Here is a 16,926-nt window from a genome sequence, read left to right as displayed (position 1 = left end):
GAGAGAGAGAGAGAGAGAGAGAGAGAGAGAGAGAGAGAGAGAGAGAGAGAGAGAGAGAGAGAGAGAGAGAGAGAGAGAGAGAGAGAGAGAGAGAGAGAGAGAGAGAGAGAGAGAGAGTATTGTGTTCTGCGGCTCACTCACCTCCTCCATCTGCTTGTGAACATGTTGGACGATCAGGTCAATGGCCACCATGTTACCACCACCTGGCAGAGGTAGACATATGCAACATATTTTCACATGGAAACAACATATTTTCATTTGGTCAGAAACATTTCGCTAGCTCATATGGCTACCTTATAATTAACATTATAAAATATCTGCACAGAATATTAGCTACAAAATAATAGTATATCTTCAGGATATATATGCCGTCATATGGGTATTAGCTTCTAATGGCTAACACATTAAATCGAGACAGGCAGATACCAAAATGAATGCAGATATATTGCACTTTTGAAATTTCAACAGGCTAGTGCTGAATCCCTCATCTCGTGGCACAACGATGTCTGCCAGCCAAATTTAGGGTTCGATGTACTGCTCAAATGCAGGCTTCACAAACTTGTTGTACTGCTTGATGACCCCCTCGATGTCCCGCCCGCGCTCTGTGATGTCCCTGCGCAGCCGACGTACCAGCCAGATGTCTGAGTCAGTGTCCACAAAGATCTTAATGTCTAGGAGCTGGACACAGAGCAGCAATAGAGAACTATGTTCGTGTACCTTGCAGTCACAGAGGACTCGACTGATTCAGTAAAGAGGTCAGAAACCCTAAACGTGATGATCATACAGCCTTACCTCCAAAAGCTATTCGTCTGCAAAGGACATGATCCCCTCAAAGATGCCCACACTGGCACCATACACGTTCTCTACAGAGGGGAGAGACAGAGACAACAGAAATGCTCAGAACTGCAACAGCTGCCAGTTATATCTACAGTTTTCCCTTGGTACATGGCCTCTCATCAGTTCTGCACTCACCCAGTCTTTCTGTCTGCCGTGTGTAGTGAAGTCATACACTGGGATCTTGACACTCTTGCCCTGTTTGAGCCGCTGCATAGTGGCCACCAGCAGCTCAAAGTCAAACGCCCCTGGGTGGTCAAAGTTGTAGTCGTTACTGGCTGCCAGGGTCTGTTCCTCAGGGGTCAGAACCTAGGGAGTATAGGAGAACAAACTTCAGGGATGGATGGACACAGAAACACAATGGGATCTTTCACAGGGTAAGGGTATGAGGGAAGGGTGAATGTGTGTGTATGTGTGTGTGTGTGTATGTTGAGTCCATGGGACAGGATGCGTGTTGTTCCCTGCTGGTCTATAAACAGACATGATGGGCGGAAGGAAGGAAGGGAGGGATGGGATTACCCAGGCTGTAGACAGTCTTTTCCCCATGTGCTTAACATGTGATTAACATCATTAAGAATGAGGGATTGTGGGTAGGCTCATTCATACAGTATTACAAGGGTGACATGTCTGTCAATAAGGCTCCAGGCTGTTGTGAGGAACCTACAGTAACATCTCCGAAAGGCTAAAGCCCAAGCAAGCCAAATGAATGACAGTCTCTCACCTTGTAGAAGGAGTCAATTGACAACAACACTAACCAGGGGACATCCAGAGCCTCGATGATCTAACTGGGCATGTGATCTTCCCTGAAGCACTGCCCCCACACAACCCTGCACAGACAAACATGTTTGAGTACAACAACATGTCAAGAATAAGGAAAGACCATTACAAAACTCCATATATAACCGCAAAACACCTGAGTAACACTTCACCCCATGACAACAAAATAAGGCATACACCCATGAATGTCATACCGATGACGAAGGCCTCTTTGGACTGTGCACCATGCTCATCGTACCAGGGGGGTCTACCTGCTGTGTAGATGGTGCGTGTGCCAGTGCGGAGCCGGGGCGGTTCTGTCTTAGTCTGGGATGTGCTCTTCCTGCGTACGGCGGTGAAGATAGGGGGGCAAGGCAGGAGCCGGTCCAACGAGTCTTCCCCACTACCACTGTGACACAACAACCATTATATCATCAATAATTTACTGCAGTGGGGTAAATCTGGGTCACACAGAGTGTTTCTGTCAGTAGCTGAGTGTATATGCGGTGAGGAAATCAAGCGCAGGAAACACGGGCGTTCGTCAACAGACTTTAGTTAACAAAATGCAGCACCAAACAGGCGAACAGCCAACCCAACCGGGAGGCAAAATACAAATTACGCACAACACACACAGTGCGTAAAAATGAAGATAGCGCACACAGTGCGGACTCTCGGAAAACAACAAACACGAGAGTATTACAAAAGAGCAACAGCTTGACAATAAACAATACCACATAACACCTGCCCCCACACACGAAACTAAATAGCCAACCAAATCAAACACTAACAAGGGACAGGTGTACAAACAGACAAAACCAAACAAACATGAAACATCAAACGGTGGCAGCTAGTACTCCGGGGACGACGACCGCCGAAGCCTGCCCGAACAAGGAGGAGGAGCAGCCTCGGCCGAAACCGTGACAGTTTCTTGGTAGTCTTAAACAAATTAACTTTGAAACAAAGGTATACACTTCACACACATGATTATGGGCTTAAAAAAAGAAGTCACCTGTACTATGTCAGATATAGAGTTGAAATGTATTACATTTTGAGTTTGCATCCCAATATTACACTTTGTATACATCACCGAAGACTGAAATATAACAAAACCGTTTGACGTAGAAACACTGGATTTTCGGCATAAAATAAATAAATAATATTAATAACATTCCACCCATGAGGCCACTAAAGGGCGATTTGGTCATTTGACTGCAGGAAAGGGTTTCTAACATGTTATTTACATAGAGCTATGGGTAGAATATCAGTACAAATACCAGAAAAGGGATGGACGTTTTATAGGTTCTCGTTTCATTCAAATCTGAGAGAGGACAGTGAGGGTCATATCCTTTTACAGTCAAAGCTGGAGTGTTATAAAGGACTATAATGGTCCTTATCGTCACAGATAACGTCACTGATAAGGTTTATACCAACACCCTCACACCCTTGTTTACTATCAAGCTCAATTGAAGGTTAAAAAACAGCCTAATGGTTACATCAGACTCTGAATCCACATTTAGTACTGTTCAGGCTCCACTAAAGCACCAACATAAAACATCTTGGTTAGTTTGAAAACATATATTTTTGGTAGATAGATCATGCATTTCCCTGCACCTCTCATCATCAGCATGTCTCAACTGACATGGGATGGGAGAACACCCTCAACACACACACACAGGCAGAATTAATTCTACAGCCCTGTCTGTGGTTGCTCAGTGCTCAAACACAGACAGATGGCATCCAATCCAATAAGCATGGACAACACTATGTAAACAGACCACTTACCTTCGGGCCCTCATGGTCCAGCAGCCTGAGATTCTGGCGCCAGTGTATGCAGGCAGAGACATATTTGCCTTGGACAAGGACAGCTGGCTGTCTGCCAGCTCAGGCCCAACCGGTACAGTACTCACTACTCACACAGTAGCGCTCACACAGGCTAACGCTTACTGAGGCAGCAGACGTGGTTAAGGGTAACCCCCAAAGAAACACATGTACAATCCACCTGACACACTTTACATGGAGACACAACCTCTGGATGTCTCTTCAGACCTTTGTCACAATGTACCCACTGAATCCAGCCTGTCTCTAAGGCTCCGCTACATACTCTCCTTTCCTCTTCTCCTATACCTTCCTTCATCTCAGCTCAGAGGGGAGAAAGAAAAATGTCACCACTTCTCTCCTTTTAGCCCTCCACTTTGGCCACTTGCCCTCCCTCCCTCTGTAGTCTGAGTGTGTTTAAGAGGATCACAGAGTTGCTTGGCTGTTATTAATAGAGGCCTGTTTACACCAGGACTTCCTCTGTTGATCTTCATCTTCAAGTTCATAGTCTCGCGAGTGAGCCAGACCTCAACATGGTATTAGAATGGCTGGAGTGAGTCAAGGCTAATGTGCAATGCTCCAAGAAGGGCAGGCAGGCATAGTATTGCAGGGCAAGTGTTTGTCTGATTAAGACTCTGACCTGAGTTCAGTGTCTGTTTTATTTTATCATGTTTATCAGCATATTTCTTGCACAATGCCAGGGCACTGCATTTCATTCAGCATGTGTCCATTGAATGGACAGCATGTGGCAATTGATGTCACTGCATTTCTTACCATTCTCTACCTAGTTATTATAACGCTTAAAACTACATACACCCAAATACTACAACTTCAACAGATCCATATTGATAGCAGAGCAATGCAATAAATAGTAAGTCATTCTGTTGTGTTATGTGGTAGATCTAAGGCAGATGTCCATTAGACTGATCCTATTACGCGTCTGCTTGGTGACAGACACTTTATTGGCGACGACATTCCAGGCGCATTAAAATAATAATTGGTTAATGATCAAATTTGATATCTGATTCAGTAACCACCTGGTAATTTAATAAAATGTACACTACTTTAAACATTCTTCTATATAGACAACCTTGACTGTGTGTTAAGGTTGGGGCGGCAGATAGCTTAGTGGGTAAGAGCGTTGTGCCAGTAACCGAAAGGTCGCTGGTTCTAATCCCTGAGCCGACTAGGTGAAACATCTGTCGATGTGCCCTTGAGCAAGGCACTTAACCCTAATTGCTCCTGTAAGTCGCTCTGGATAAGAGCGTCTACTAAATGACTAAAATGTAAAAAAAAATAAAGTAAAATGTTAAGCACAGCTGGAAATTTGTACCAACTGAACAAACCCACTGCGCTTGGGGAGGTCAAATTATACAGTAGTAGATTAGGCTACAACGAGGACGCATAGGCTGCTGTGATCAGCACAGCAGCACAGCAGCCTGCGGTCCGACTCATCCCAAACCATCTCAATTGGGTTGAGGTCTGGGGATTGTGGAGGCCAGGTCATCTGATGTAGCACTCCATCACACTCCTTCTTGGTAGAAAATAAAGAAAACCCTGGAATGAGTAGGTGTGTCCAAACTTTTGACTGGTATTGTAGGTGCACAGGTAGAGAGAGAAAATTGAGTAATCAAGGTGACAGACAGTCACACATTCAAATCTTCCTTGCACACTCTTGACTGCATCTAGCTGATCTAGGGTGTAATCATTAGTCCAACAGTTGCAAACGATCATTTCTATTGGACAAATTCAGGTATGTTTATCCCCGTTTAGTTCAGTTTGCTTCCATTTAACAGAATCGGCTGATCACAAGCAAACAAAGTTCACTTTCATAGCAGCCACATACAAACAGCATGATCATTTTACTCGTTCTATATTTTCTTCTCACATCTACACACTCTCCTCCTCTCACTTTTTCCCTTCATTTGTGGACTTCAGTGCACAACACACCAGCTGTCTGTGACCAGGGAAAAAACCTTTCCAAACCAAACATTTGTATCATAACCACTAACCGCTACACACAGCCTACATTGTTGTCACCATATTAGCTAACGTCATAGTCAACATAGCTACTAGAACTAACGCGTTAGTTAACCCACTACAATCATGCAGTACAGTGTACAGTCAGAAAGCAGTTTAGCAGTAACACCGGCGGGCCCCGTTGGCAATAAATTAATAAAACCAAAAGCCTTGACTTGGAAGAGTTCCAGTGTTGGATAGCCATAGCCAGCTAGCTAACATAGCATCCCTCTCTCTTTGAGCCGGGTGTTTGAGTAGGCTAAACTATATTCGCTAGCTAAGTGAAAGTAAAAGTGAAATAAAAATACTACGAAATATAGCTCTCTCGCTTCTCCTTCATTTTTAAAGAAATTATTTTGTTCTAAACTGTTCAACTATTGTCTTTCTCTTTGAGTTAACTACTTACCACATGTTATGCACTGCAGTGCTAGCTAGCTGTAGCTTATGCTTTCAGTTCTATATTTATTATCTGATCCTTTGATTGGGTGAACAACATGTCAGTTCATTCTGCAAGAGCTCTGATAGGTTGGATGACATTCTTACTGTGTAAGTCTATGGAAGGGGGTGAGAACCATGAGCCTCCTAGATTTTGTTTTGAAGTCAATGTACCCAGAGGAGGATGAAAACTAGCTGTCCTCAGGCTACACCATGGTGCTAACCTACAGAGTGCTGTTGAGGCTACCGTAGACCTTCATTGCAAAACAGTGTGTTTTAATTATTTGGTGACGTGAATATTTTTGATATAGTTTTATCTAAAAAGGATAACTTTTTAAATGTTTCAATATTTTTATGAAATTCACAGAGGATGGTTCTCCCCTTCCTCCTCTGTGGAGCCTCCACTGGCATTCAGTAGGGATACTGTCATCTTAGATGAGGATTGTGGGTAATGTAGTTTATCTCCACGGTCCACCAGCAGTGGACTGGAGTCAAATGACACACAAAAACCATGTAGGCCAGTGTAAATGACATAATACATTTTATTTGTCAGAAATAAGGAGCCTTTACCCAATAATGCATCTCACAAAAATCTATTCAAATAAACCCATTGAAAACCCGGATTAGAGTGCATTCACAAATAAATCCTAGATCAGAGTATTCTATCTATAGGATACTTCTAAAGGAACAGTGAGACAAACATGAATCATTCACAACCTTGCAACTGTTAGGATAAAACATAGAATAACATAAAAATGGGCTACAAGACAACCACCAACAACCAATCCTGACAGAGTCTATAATCATGATATTTGATTTCAGTCCAAACAGATGGAACTGAAATAGTCTGTCCCTTTGGTTGATGGAAAACAGATACCAAACTTTCTAAACTTGGGGCTGTGCTCTATTGATTGTCCTGTACTCCCCTTCCTTTTCTGTATGCGTTTGATGCTGCATGTGATCATCCCATGTGTCCTCGTTAAAGTTCATGGTTTCCATGTGGTTCATATTGCAGTCCTGATTTCTGACCGTTGTACAGTAGTCTCCCTGCATGCACACAGTTGAAGTGCTCTATATGTTTTTTCAGTGTTCACTGTAAACAGTCCAGTTAGGAAAGTAATCTCCATGTTACGACAGATTCCCAAAAGAGCCACCTAGGAAAATAAAAAAGGAGAGGAAAAAACAGTAACCGATAGAATTGCATCCAAACGTTACCAGTCATTTTACACACACTCACAAAAATAAAACTCAGTGTTCACCTCTGCTAAGGAGCTGCAGGTTACGTTCCTCCTCTTGCACCTGCAGTTGAAGCACCTGATGTAGGAGCTCCTGCCTCAGTGTCTCCTGCACCAAGCCCATCCTCTCCAACTTCTCTCCATTCAGACGAAACAGAGCACGGCCTGACATGGAACAGAGAGAGGAGGCTGCCATTAAAAGCTTAGCAATTCAACTGTTACTACTCATCCACACCCACTGTATTGTGTATTCTACTCACATCCCATTATTATGAATGATGTTTTTTGTGCTAGTACATGTGTACTAGTTGATACCTGTGATGGCGTGAAGGGTAAAGAGTATCACAACAAGCATATTGATTCAACTGACACTACTCTGCCAGCCACTCACGTCAACTGTATTCCACTCTCATTTTATATGATTGTAAATGATGATTTTCGTGGTAGTGCACTTGTCCTGGTTGATACCTGTGATGGCGTGATGAGAGAAGGCTTCGACGTAGGTCAGGTAGTTGTGAGGACAGTGTTTCTTCAACCATCGGCAGACGTCCTGTTGAGTCCATAACACCACAGGTCGGATCAGACTGGGCTGGGTGGGGCTGGTGTGGTAGATTCCATAGAAGTCACCTGAACAACGCTGAAACATGAGCACGCACACAGTAGAGGAGAAAAGTTCAGCATATTTCCGTAATGGCCCTCTACTGCTTGCATTATCTCTCAGTCCCGCTACCCCTTATATGTACAGTATGTGCAGTGTTTTAACCTTGAGTACCCCAAGGGATGACCACTCCACAACTTCAGTCAGACATAAGCACATCCATTAAGGAATCTGTTCAGACACCCAGAGATCCTTCCTTACTTGATGTTAATTCTGTAGGTCACCATGGACCACTTTCATGATGTTAGCCACACAGATATGATGCATGTCAATGCAGTTCCCAAGAATATAGTGATGTGAGTGACTTTCCCTTCCTTTATTTATGGTCACATACTACCTTATCTCTGCAACCACTGCACTTCTGACAAAAGAGTACACACAGACACACACATGGACACACACACACACTCCAAGCAGCAGGGTGTCATTGCTCTCATTTTGGCATACATACACACTAAACCCATTACTAATGAGGACTATCATATAAAAGGGTCCCCCTGCAGATCAAACGCATACATACATCTGAAACCCGAAGACCAGGGAACATGTGGGTCAGTCTTATCCAAATACCAAATTCCTTCCTTTGGAATCTGAGCAGGATGTGGGTGACTAATCAAATGAAGCCCTTGATCATTCATTCACTTTTAAAATCAATGAATGCAGTGTTCTCTCCTGCCTTCTCTTCTTCTCCAGAGTAGGGCAGCCCCACGTAAAGTTCAAAAGGTTGGAACTCAACATGCTAGTGCTTACACCCCCCCAGCAAACAACAAAAACAAACAAGCTCTCTCCCTGCATTTTTCAGCACGGACATTCATGATACAAGATTCTGTAACACATTGCATTGATCTTGAAAGACACAAAGAATGAAGCCTATGCATGCATACATGCAACGGGACTGAAAAACGGTCTCTGTCATCAACCAGAATTTGTAGGGGACTCGGAAACCCCAATGTATAGCAGAGAATTATTCATGAATTGGTCAAAAACCAGGCATGTCGAAATTGAGATTTAAAAGTAAATTTAGAACACAAAAGGTTAATTGTGCTGTAATACCACATGAAGGGGATACCATATTATATCAGATACCATTAATTGAAATAGATAGAAATGCTTTGTTATAAAACATATATTTAAGAGCACATACTGTAAGGTTAACTACAGCCATTAGATGTCATACGGTATATTGCCCCTTTTCGCTCTCAGTCCAAAGACAAGTGCTGGTGCTTCTGCACATAGGAAGGCCAGTAGTTCTATTTAAATCCATTCTAAAACGTTGGACCAGCTGAGTGCCTCATAGCCCTCTGGGTTAACAGCATCTTCCATTCTCCACAAACAAAGTGCTGCTCATGTTGGAACAATGGATGGTCACCAGATAGTCCATTGCATTTGTCAGATTATTTTTGAAATATTTGATCTTTGAGAAGAGAGAAGCCTTTGTGTTGGTATATTACAGAGGGCTAAAGAGAAGCTTACATACACATCAATTAATAGTGGAAAACAAAGGCTTTCTTAGACTGATCTGAGATGAATGAAAACCTATGAAGCTCTTTCCTTTTCTTATTTGCATGTGCATCTAGAATAGGCCTACAACGATTAGAGATGGGGTGGATGCAACCAATCAAATGTGAGTTGATTTGATTTCACACATAGATCCAGAGTGGTTGAGGTACTCTACCTGATAGCTCTCTGTCCCAGGCTGTTGGAGCAGCTTCACTGTCCGGCCCCCTGCTGTTTTCTGACCACGCCCGTCATGCCAGGTAAGGTTCCCTCCCGTCTGTCGACTCAAGTGCTTGAAGTCCTCAGGCAGTGCCCTATACTCCACAGCAGGCCGGCAGAAACTGAAACTGGAGGCTGCTAGAAGATAAGAAAAGAGAGAGAATTGATTCCAGTGAACAGTGCTAGTAGCCTACACACAGGCATTTGAAACAGCCTCAATGTCTGTAATTTGCACTAAAAAGGCATGTGAGATCTGGAAAAATATCCTAGGGCTGGGGAGTAACTGATTACATAATAAAAAATTAAAAAATATGTAATCAGTTACGTTACCAGCAAAAATCTAATGCCTATGTCACGATCGTTTCCGGACGAGACGGACCAAGGCGCAGCGTGATATGCATTCATGTTTATTGACGACTAAACACACGACAAAACAACAAACGAAACGAAGTCCAAGGTAGACAAATAACATACCTCACACGGAACAAGATCCCACACCCCACTAGTGCCAACAGGCTACCTAAGTATGGACCCCAATCAGAGACAACGAGCTACAGCTGCCTCTGATTGGGAACCACCCTGGCCAACATAGATCTAAACGATCTAGAAACTAACATAGACAAACCCAACACAGAAAATACACACCCTGACTCAACCAATACAAGTCCCTAGAGTCAGGGCGTGACAGTACCCCCCCCCCCCCCCCCCCCCCCCCCAAAGGTGCGGACTCCGACCGCGCCACATAAACCTAACAGGGTAGGGGCCGGGTGGGCGCTCCGGAGTGGAGCCGCTGGCCGGAGCTGGACTGGACCCCGGTGGAGCGGATTGCTCTGGCTCCGGAGTGGAGCCGCTGACCGGAGCTGGACCAGGCACCGGTGGAACAGGCACGGGCCGTGCCGGACTGGACACACGCACCACTGGTTTGGTGCGGGGAGCAGGAACGGGCCGGACTGGGCTGACGACGCGCACCCCTGGCTTGGTGCGGGGAGCAGGAACGGGCCGGACTGGGCTGACGACGCGCACCACTGGCTTGGTGCGGGGAGCAGGCCGGACTGGGCTGACGACGCGCACCACTGGCTTGGTGCGGGGAGTAGGAACGGGCCGTACCGGACTGGCGACGCGCACCACTGGCCTGGTGCGGGGAGCAGGAACAGGCCGGGCCGGGCTGGCGACGCGCACCACTGGCTTGGTGCGAGGGACAGGAACATGTCGGACCGGGCTGGCGACGCGCACCACTGGCTTGGTGCACGGGGCAGGAACAGGCCGGGCCGGGCTGGCGACGCGCACCACTGACTTGGTGCGAGGGACAGGAACAGGCCGGACCGGGCTGGCGATGCGCACCACTGGCTTGATGCGAGGAGCAGGAACGGGCCGAACCATACTGGGAACACCCACCACTGGCTTAGTGCGGGAATCAGGAACGGGCCGGACCGGACTGGCGACACGCACCACTTGATTGGTGCGAGGAGCGGGACTGGGTTCCTTCATTAACCCCCGCTCCTTCTGCTGCCTAACCAGCTCCTCTCGCCGTGCCTCTACACTTTCCTTCTGTTCCCTCTGAACCAATGACCCCCTTAATCTGGCGGCCTCCTCTGCTAAATGGCTGAACCGCTCTATCGCGGCCTCCTGCTGCCTCGTCGTCCACGGCGTGAGCCCCCCCCTAAAAAATGTTTGGGCTTGTCTCTCCCCCGTGATCATGGCCTCCATCCCTCTTGCCAGACTCTCGCTCATCTCCTCCCAAGTCCATCCTCTCTCCTCGTCACGCTGCTTGATCCAGGATTGGTGGGATCTTCTGTCACGATCGTTTACGGACGAGACGGACCAAGGCGCAGCGTGATATGCATTCATGTTTATTGACGACTAAACACACGACAAAACAACAAACGAAACGTGAAGTCCAAGGTAGACAAATAACATACCTCACACGGAACAAGATCCCACACCTCACTAGTGCCAACAGGCTACCTAAGTATGGTCCCCAATCAGAGACAATGAGCTACAGCTGCCTCTGATTGGGAACCACCCTGGCCAACATAGATCTAAACGATATAGAAACTAACATAGACAAACCCAACACAGAAAATACACACCCTGACTCAACCAATACAAATCCCTAGAGTCAGGGCGTGACAGCCTCTTAAGGGTAAGTAATCCAAAAGTTACATTACTGATTACAATTTTGGACAGGTAACTAGTAACTGTAACAGATCACATTTAGAAAGTAACCTACCCAACCCTGCGTGTGCCAAAGGACTTTAAAATGGGTGCCTTCTCATTGAGAGATGATCTCAACCATCATTACTAGGTTTCTTTCCCCAGGCAGCCCAGGCAGGTGTTATAATACCTGAGCCGGTAAACTGAGTCGTTACAAGCTGTTGTTTTACCCAGATAGCTCCCAGGGAATTATGGCAACTTCATATGACTACTGCATATAAATCATATAGGACGTATATTCGACAGATGTGCCATTCGCTCATCATTATGGTAAACTACTAGCAGACACACACCCTATCCCACTCTGCAGGCAGCAGGTGTCTCTTCAGTACCATAATGAAGGGGAAAGGTGCTAGCTAGAGTAAGCACACCATTACTGAAACAGAACCTGGCAACCAGCCACAGGTCATTACTGATTCTGTGCCAGATTGGGTTGCTTTTCTGGCTGTGTTGGAGGCGATGTTTTGAGCAGGGTGTGTGTGGTGTATCTGTCAGAGTGTGTGCATGTGTGCGTGCATGTGTGTGATGCTCATTAAAATGTATCTTCTCTAATTGACACAGAAGGTTTAATAGAAATGAGGCCAGAATAAGAGACAGTAGAGGAGATGAAAGGGTGCGTTTTTGGTCCTCTTGCTTGTGCCCCTCCTCTGCATCATTCAGCATCTCCCTTATCCCAGACCCCCAACAGAGCCGGGATCTGCAAAGGCAGCTCTTGTTATCAACCCAAGCCATACCAATGTCACTGGTGAAGAACATTGTCATAATGAACACAACCCTTTTAAATCAAACCTCTTCAGCATGGGGCATATGTGTATATGTCTTTATAAGCCACTTTCTAGTCACTTTAATAATAGGCCTACACTTACACTATGTATACAAAAGTATGTGGACACCCCTTGAAGTTGGTGGATTCGGCTATTTCAGCCACACCCGTTGCTGACAGGTGTATAAAATCGAGTACACTGCCGTGCAATCTCCATAGACAAACAGTGGCAGTAGAATGGCCTTACTGAAGAGCTCAGTGACATTCAACGTGGTACCGTCATACAATGCCACCTTTCCAATAAGTCAGTTCGTCAACTTTCTGCCCTGCTAGAGCTGCCCTGGTCAACTGTAAGTGCTGTTAATGTGAAGTGGAAACGTCTAGGAGCAACAACGACTCAGCCGCGAAGTGGTAGGCCACACAAGCTCACAGAACAGGACCGCCGTAGCGAGTAAAATTTGTCTGTCCTCGGTTGCAACACTCACTACCGAGTTCCAAACTGCCTCTGGAAGCAACGTCAGCACAAAAATGGGTTTCCATGGCTGAGCTGCCGCATACAAGCCTAAGATCACCATGCGCAATGCCAAGCATCGGCTGGAGTGGTGTAAAGCTCGCTGCCATTGGACTCTGGAGAAGTGGAAACGCGTTCTCTGGAGTGATGAATCACGCTTCACCATCTGGCAGTCCGATGGACGAATCTGGGTTTTGTCGGATGCCAGGAGAACGCTACCTGCCCCAGTGCCAACTGTAAAGTTTGGTGGAGGAGGAATAATGGTCTGGGGCTGTTTTTCATGGTTCGGGCTAGGTCCCTTAGTTCCAATGAAGGGAAATATTAACGCTACAGCATACAATGACATCCTAGACGATTCTGTGCTTCCAACGTTGTGGCAACAGTTTGGGGAAGGCCCTTTCCTGTTTCAGCATGACAATGCCCCAATGCACAAAGCGAGGTACATACAGAAATGGTTTGTCGAGATCGGTGTGGAAGAACTTGACTGGCCTGCACAGAGCCCTGACCTCAACCCCATCGAATACCTTTGGGATGAATTGGAACGCCGACCGTGAGCCAGGCCTAATCGCCAAACATCAACGCTGTTATAGCAGCAAAGGGGGGACCAACTCCATATTAATGCACATGATTTTGGAATTAGATGTTCGACGAGCAGGTTTCCACATACTTTTGGTAATGTAGTGTATTTCCACCAATAAGCTTAGCACTTAATTATGCTACTTAGAAGTGTTTGAAGAAATTTACCCAATCTAATTCAATTTCACTGAAAGACTGAGTCATAAGTGATCAAAATAGGCTACTACTTTAAAGAAATGGGCTATGTGGTCACTCGTCACTCTGCCACCCTAAAGTCGCTGTCCATTTCAGCGGTTTCTTTTTGGGCTGCAAAATTCCAACTGAATGCTGAAGCCTAAGCAAATAAGATGGGAAACCGGTCATGCAAATTCAGCAAAACTTATTCTGTACAGTTGTTTCACTTAGCCTGCACACCGAATAGCCTGTAGTTAATAGGCCTAGTTACCGACTAAATAAAGGCTATTAGAGGAGAAGATGGGGGATGATTATTGAGATGTCCGCATGCAAACTATTGGATCTCTATTACCGTCCACAGCCATGGCTTGTCTCCTTTCCCGTGAGTGCGCTACTAAAAGTATCCCATCCTCTCCAGTAACCGCTGACCGACCGGTAATCCTCGGTTTGCGTTCTCCTCACCTCTCCGTTCTGCTACAGCCAAGACCTTTCCGCCAAACTTGACAGTTTGGGCAACCAATTATAGCCTACTTGAACAGGACCGCAGAAGCGCAAGTTAGCTGCTCTTTATTGTCGCTCAGGTGCCACTGCCAGTGAACAACTATTCATCTCGTGAGTTCCCGGGTTATATGAAGTGGTGAGGTGAGGAATAACCACATGGAACAGGCTGCCAACTGCCTAAATTGACACGAAGCATTTCACTGTAGCGTAAGTAAAAAATAAATAAAAAAATACATCCATAATAGGGATGCGCTCTTGAGCAACCTCTAATCAGATGGTGCTGCTCATAGTGTCCTGTCCTGAGTGACGTTATGAGTCTCTTTCGATGCGGAATGTCCCAATGAAGTTGGCTGACTGGTTCTTTCAGTGCGGAACTGTGTGTGTGGTTTATCTCGTCGTGAGAATCAGGCGCACTGCTTTTTCTCAAGAGCCAGAATAAGCGGACTCAGTGCTACCAGGAGCCCTGTAATTAGCGCAGCCAGTGGAGAGCTACTGAAAACGGGCTGATGAAAAGCCAGCGCAAGAAATAAAACAGAATAGAGAACATTCAGCATAAGGAATCCCCATGCCCAATGGAGCCAGAGCTTGCTGGCTCCCAATATGGCATGTTCTGTGATGGAGCCGCAGAGCTATAAAGGCCAGGTGGAAACCCAGGGGCATTTCTAGGATTTTAAAACATTGGGGGCTTAGCCCAAAGCCAGTAGGGTGGTCCTGGTGCATCCTCCCCCGGCAAAAAAAAAGAAGGAATTTCAACAGCTAAATGCATGAATTTTGAGAAGAACATTGATAGATTAGAACATTGAGAGACTAGATCTTTTCAGGTAACTTGCACCTTCCCTCCTGCCACAGCAGACACTGCCAGTACTCAATTACAGTAGCTACTGTGGGTCTCTCTACCCTGGAACTCTCTCTACTCTGAAACACATACATCTATAGCGTATTGCCAAAAGCCTCCATACATTTGAACAACTTCAGTTTTCTATGTGGAGTTCTCTTTTGTCTACCCTAAAAAATGGTTTTAATAGTCATTTCACTGGCCTTTTCACCTCACCTGCAAATTCTTTGTAAACCATGTTTTACTTGTTCACTGTCTGTATTTCACCTGTTATAATTTGTGCAAATAAATACAACTAATTAGAATCTATAGAGCAGCTTGAAGTGATACAGTCTACCGTGTGCTCAACCCACCTCTGTTCTCTCTCCATCTCTTCTGTCACTTGTCTGTTGCTGTCTGTGTCTTGTCTGTTGCTGTTTCATGTTCTTGTTTGTTAATGTCTCCTTTGTCTAAACTCTTCTGTTATGGCCTGTTCTGTTCTTCTGGTGTCTCTTTCCATCATATTCTTCTGTTGCTGTCTCTGTGTCTTGTCTTGTGTCTCTCCATCATATCCTATTCTTCTGTTGCTGTCTCTGTGTCTTGTCTGGTGTGTCTCTCTCCATCACCTATTCTTCTGTTCCGGTCTCTGTTTCTTGTCTGGTCTTATCTGGTGCCTCACCATCACATCCTACTTTTCTGTTGCTATCTCGGTGTCTTGTCTGGTGTCTCTCTCCATCATCTACTCTTCTGTTGCGTTCTCTGTGTCTTGTCTGGTGTGTCTCTTTAGTTTTTCAATCCAAAATGGTCAAGGGGATACTGGGATAGCTTAACTTGTTTCGGGCCTGTGTCTGGGTCACCGAAATCATCCTCTTCCCTACCAGTTGCTCCTGGCTGCTGCTGTTCTAAGTGCTCCACTGGTCTCATCTGTCCTCCTCTTCATCTGCAAGGTAGCAAGGTAGAGGTACAACATGTCATTAGTTAGTTTTAAAGGGCGACTGCACTTCCTGATTTGGCCTCGTTTTAGATTTGGTTCATTAAGAAATACTAGCTGCCATGACTGAATTCAAACAAAAGTTGGTTTCTGGGTGTGGTTTGATGTGCGTGTCTAGTGTGTGTGTTTGCCAGTGGGAAGAGTTAGCCAAATCATTTTGCCAATTAGCTACAGCCAGCTGGTGTGCAACCTGACTTTGACTTTGGATAGCCTATCTCTGGGGCTGGTTAGGGACCGTCAATAAATTACACAATGTAAATGTGACAATATTTTAGTTTTATTTTAGTTGTCTCATTAAAGGCTTTCAATATTTGTGTATGAATTTCTACAATTTATAGTTGGTTTGAGGTCTTTGAGTCATTGAAATTTGGAGCTATTGGAATTTGTACATATTTTCCCATGTACATTGTATAATTTACCGATGGTCCCTAACAAGCTCAATAGGGATATCCAAAGTCAATCCAAATTTACCACAGGCATTACAATTGGGTCACATGTAGCTACACTCCGAATTGATGATTACTTGTGTACTGCCAGCTGTGGGCATGTGGGCATGATTGAAACAAACCCAACCATCATTTACGTTGTGATGTAGTCACGACCACAAGTCTCAAGGAACTCAGTTTTGGACAAGACTTACTTTATAACCAGAATTCTCCTATTTTCTGAGTCATATCAATGCCAGTCATATCAATGCCACATAGGCTATTTTCTAAATGAAAAATTGTTTTTTACGGGCAGTTGCTCTTTTAAGTTACTGTATTCTGACACGACCAGGGCAACTCAACTGTAAAGACAAATTAATGTGTCTGCATAACAGAGCAACACAACTCATAGCATGACAGATAAAAAGCTACATAGCCCCTAGTCTATATGAATATAAAGAGACATGAGCCAAAAACAAGTTTTCCTGT

The 16,926-nt window shown here is 45.2% G+C and overlaps 1 protein-coding gene and 1 pseudogene across 2 annotated transcripts in view; both read right to left on the bottom strand.

Moving 5' to 3' along the window:
* The window catches only part of LOC311149910 (uridine-cytidine kinase-like 1), a 4,997-nt pseudogene extending 1,563 nt beyond the window's left edge, over positions 1 to 3,434 (bottom strand). Inside the window, exons 1-7 of the transcript in view lie at positions 3,373 to 3,434; positions 1,806 to 1,999; positions 1,556 to 1,661; positions 969 to 1,143; positions 793 to 863; positions 489 to 678; positions 142 to 203 (exon numbers count right to left, since the gene is read on the bottom strand). The product of the transcript in view is annotated as a uridine-cytidine kinase-like 1 (transcript). The remainder of the gene's footprint in view (positions 1 to 141; positions 204 to 488; positions 679 to 792; positions 864 to 968; positions 1,144 to 1,555; positions 1,662 to 1,805; positions 2,000 to 3,372) is intronic.
* Positions 3,435 to 6,378: 2,944 nt separating this feature from the next.
* Positions 6,379 to 15,280, bottom strand: LOC311149909 (sterile alpha motif domain-containing protein 10-like; the record flags this gene model as incomplete). The annotated part of the gene is made up of 5 exons (XM_084187138.1): positions 6,379 to 7,013; positions 7,119 to 7,259; positions 7,563 to 7,731; positions 9,428 to 9,606; positions 15,259 to 15,280. 5 exons carry the CDS (start codon positions 15,278 to 15,280, stop codon positions 6,988 to 6,990), a joined length of 537 nt encoding a protein of 178 aa, XP_084043264.1. The 3' UTR covers positions 6,379 to 6,987.
* Between the last annotated feature and the right edge of the window lie 1,646 nt (positions 15,281 to 16,926).

The sequence above is a fragment of the Coregonus lavaretus genome (genome assembly GCF_964263955.1).
Source record: "Coregonus lavaretus genome assembly, chromosome: 22".
Lineage (NCBI taxonomy): Eukaryota > Metazoa > Chordata > Actinopteri > Salmoniformes > Salmonidae > Coregonus > Coregonus lavaretus.
This window is presented reverse-complemented; position numbering and strand designations above follow the sequence as displayed.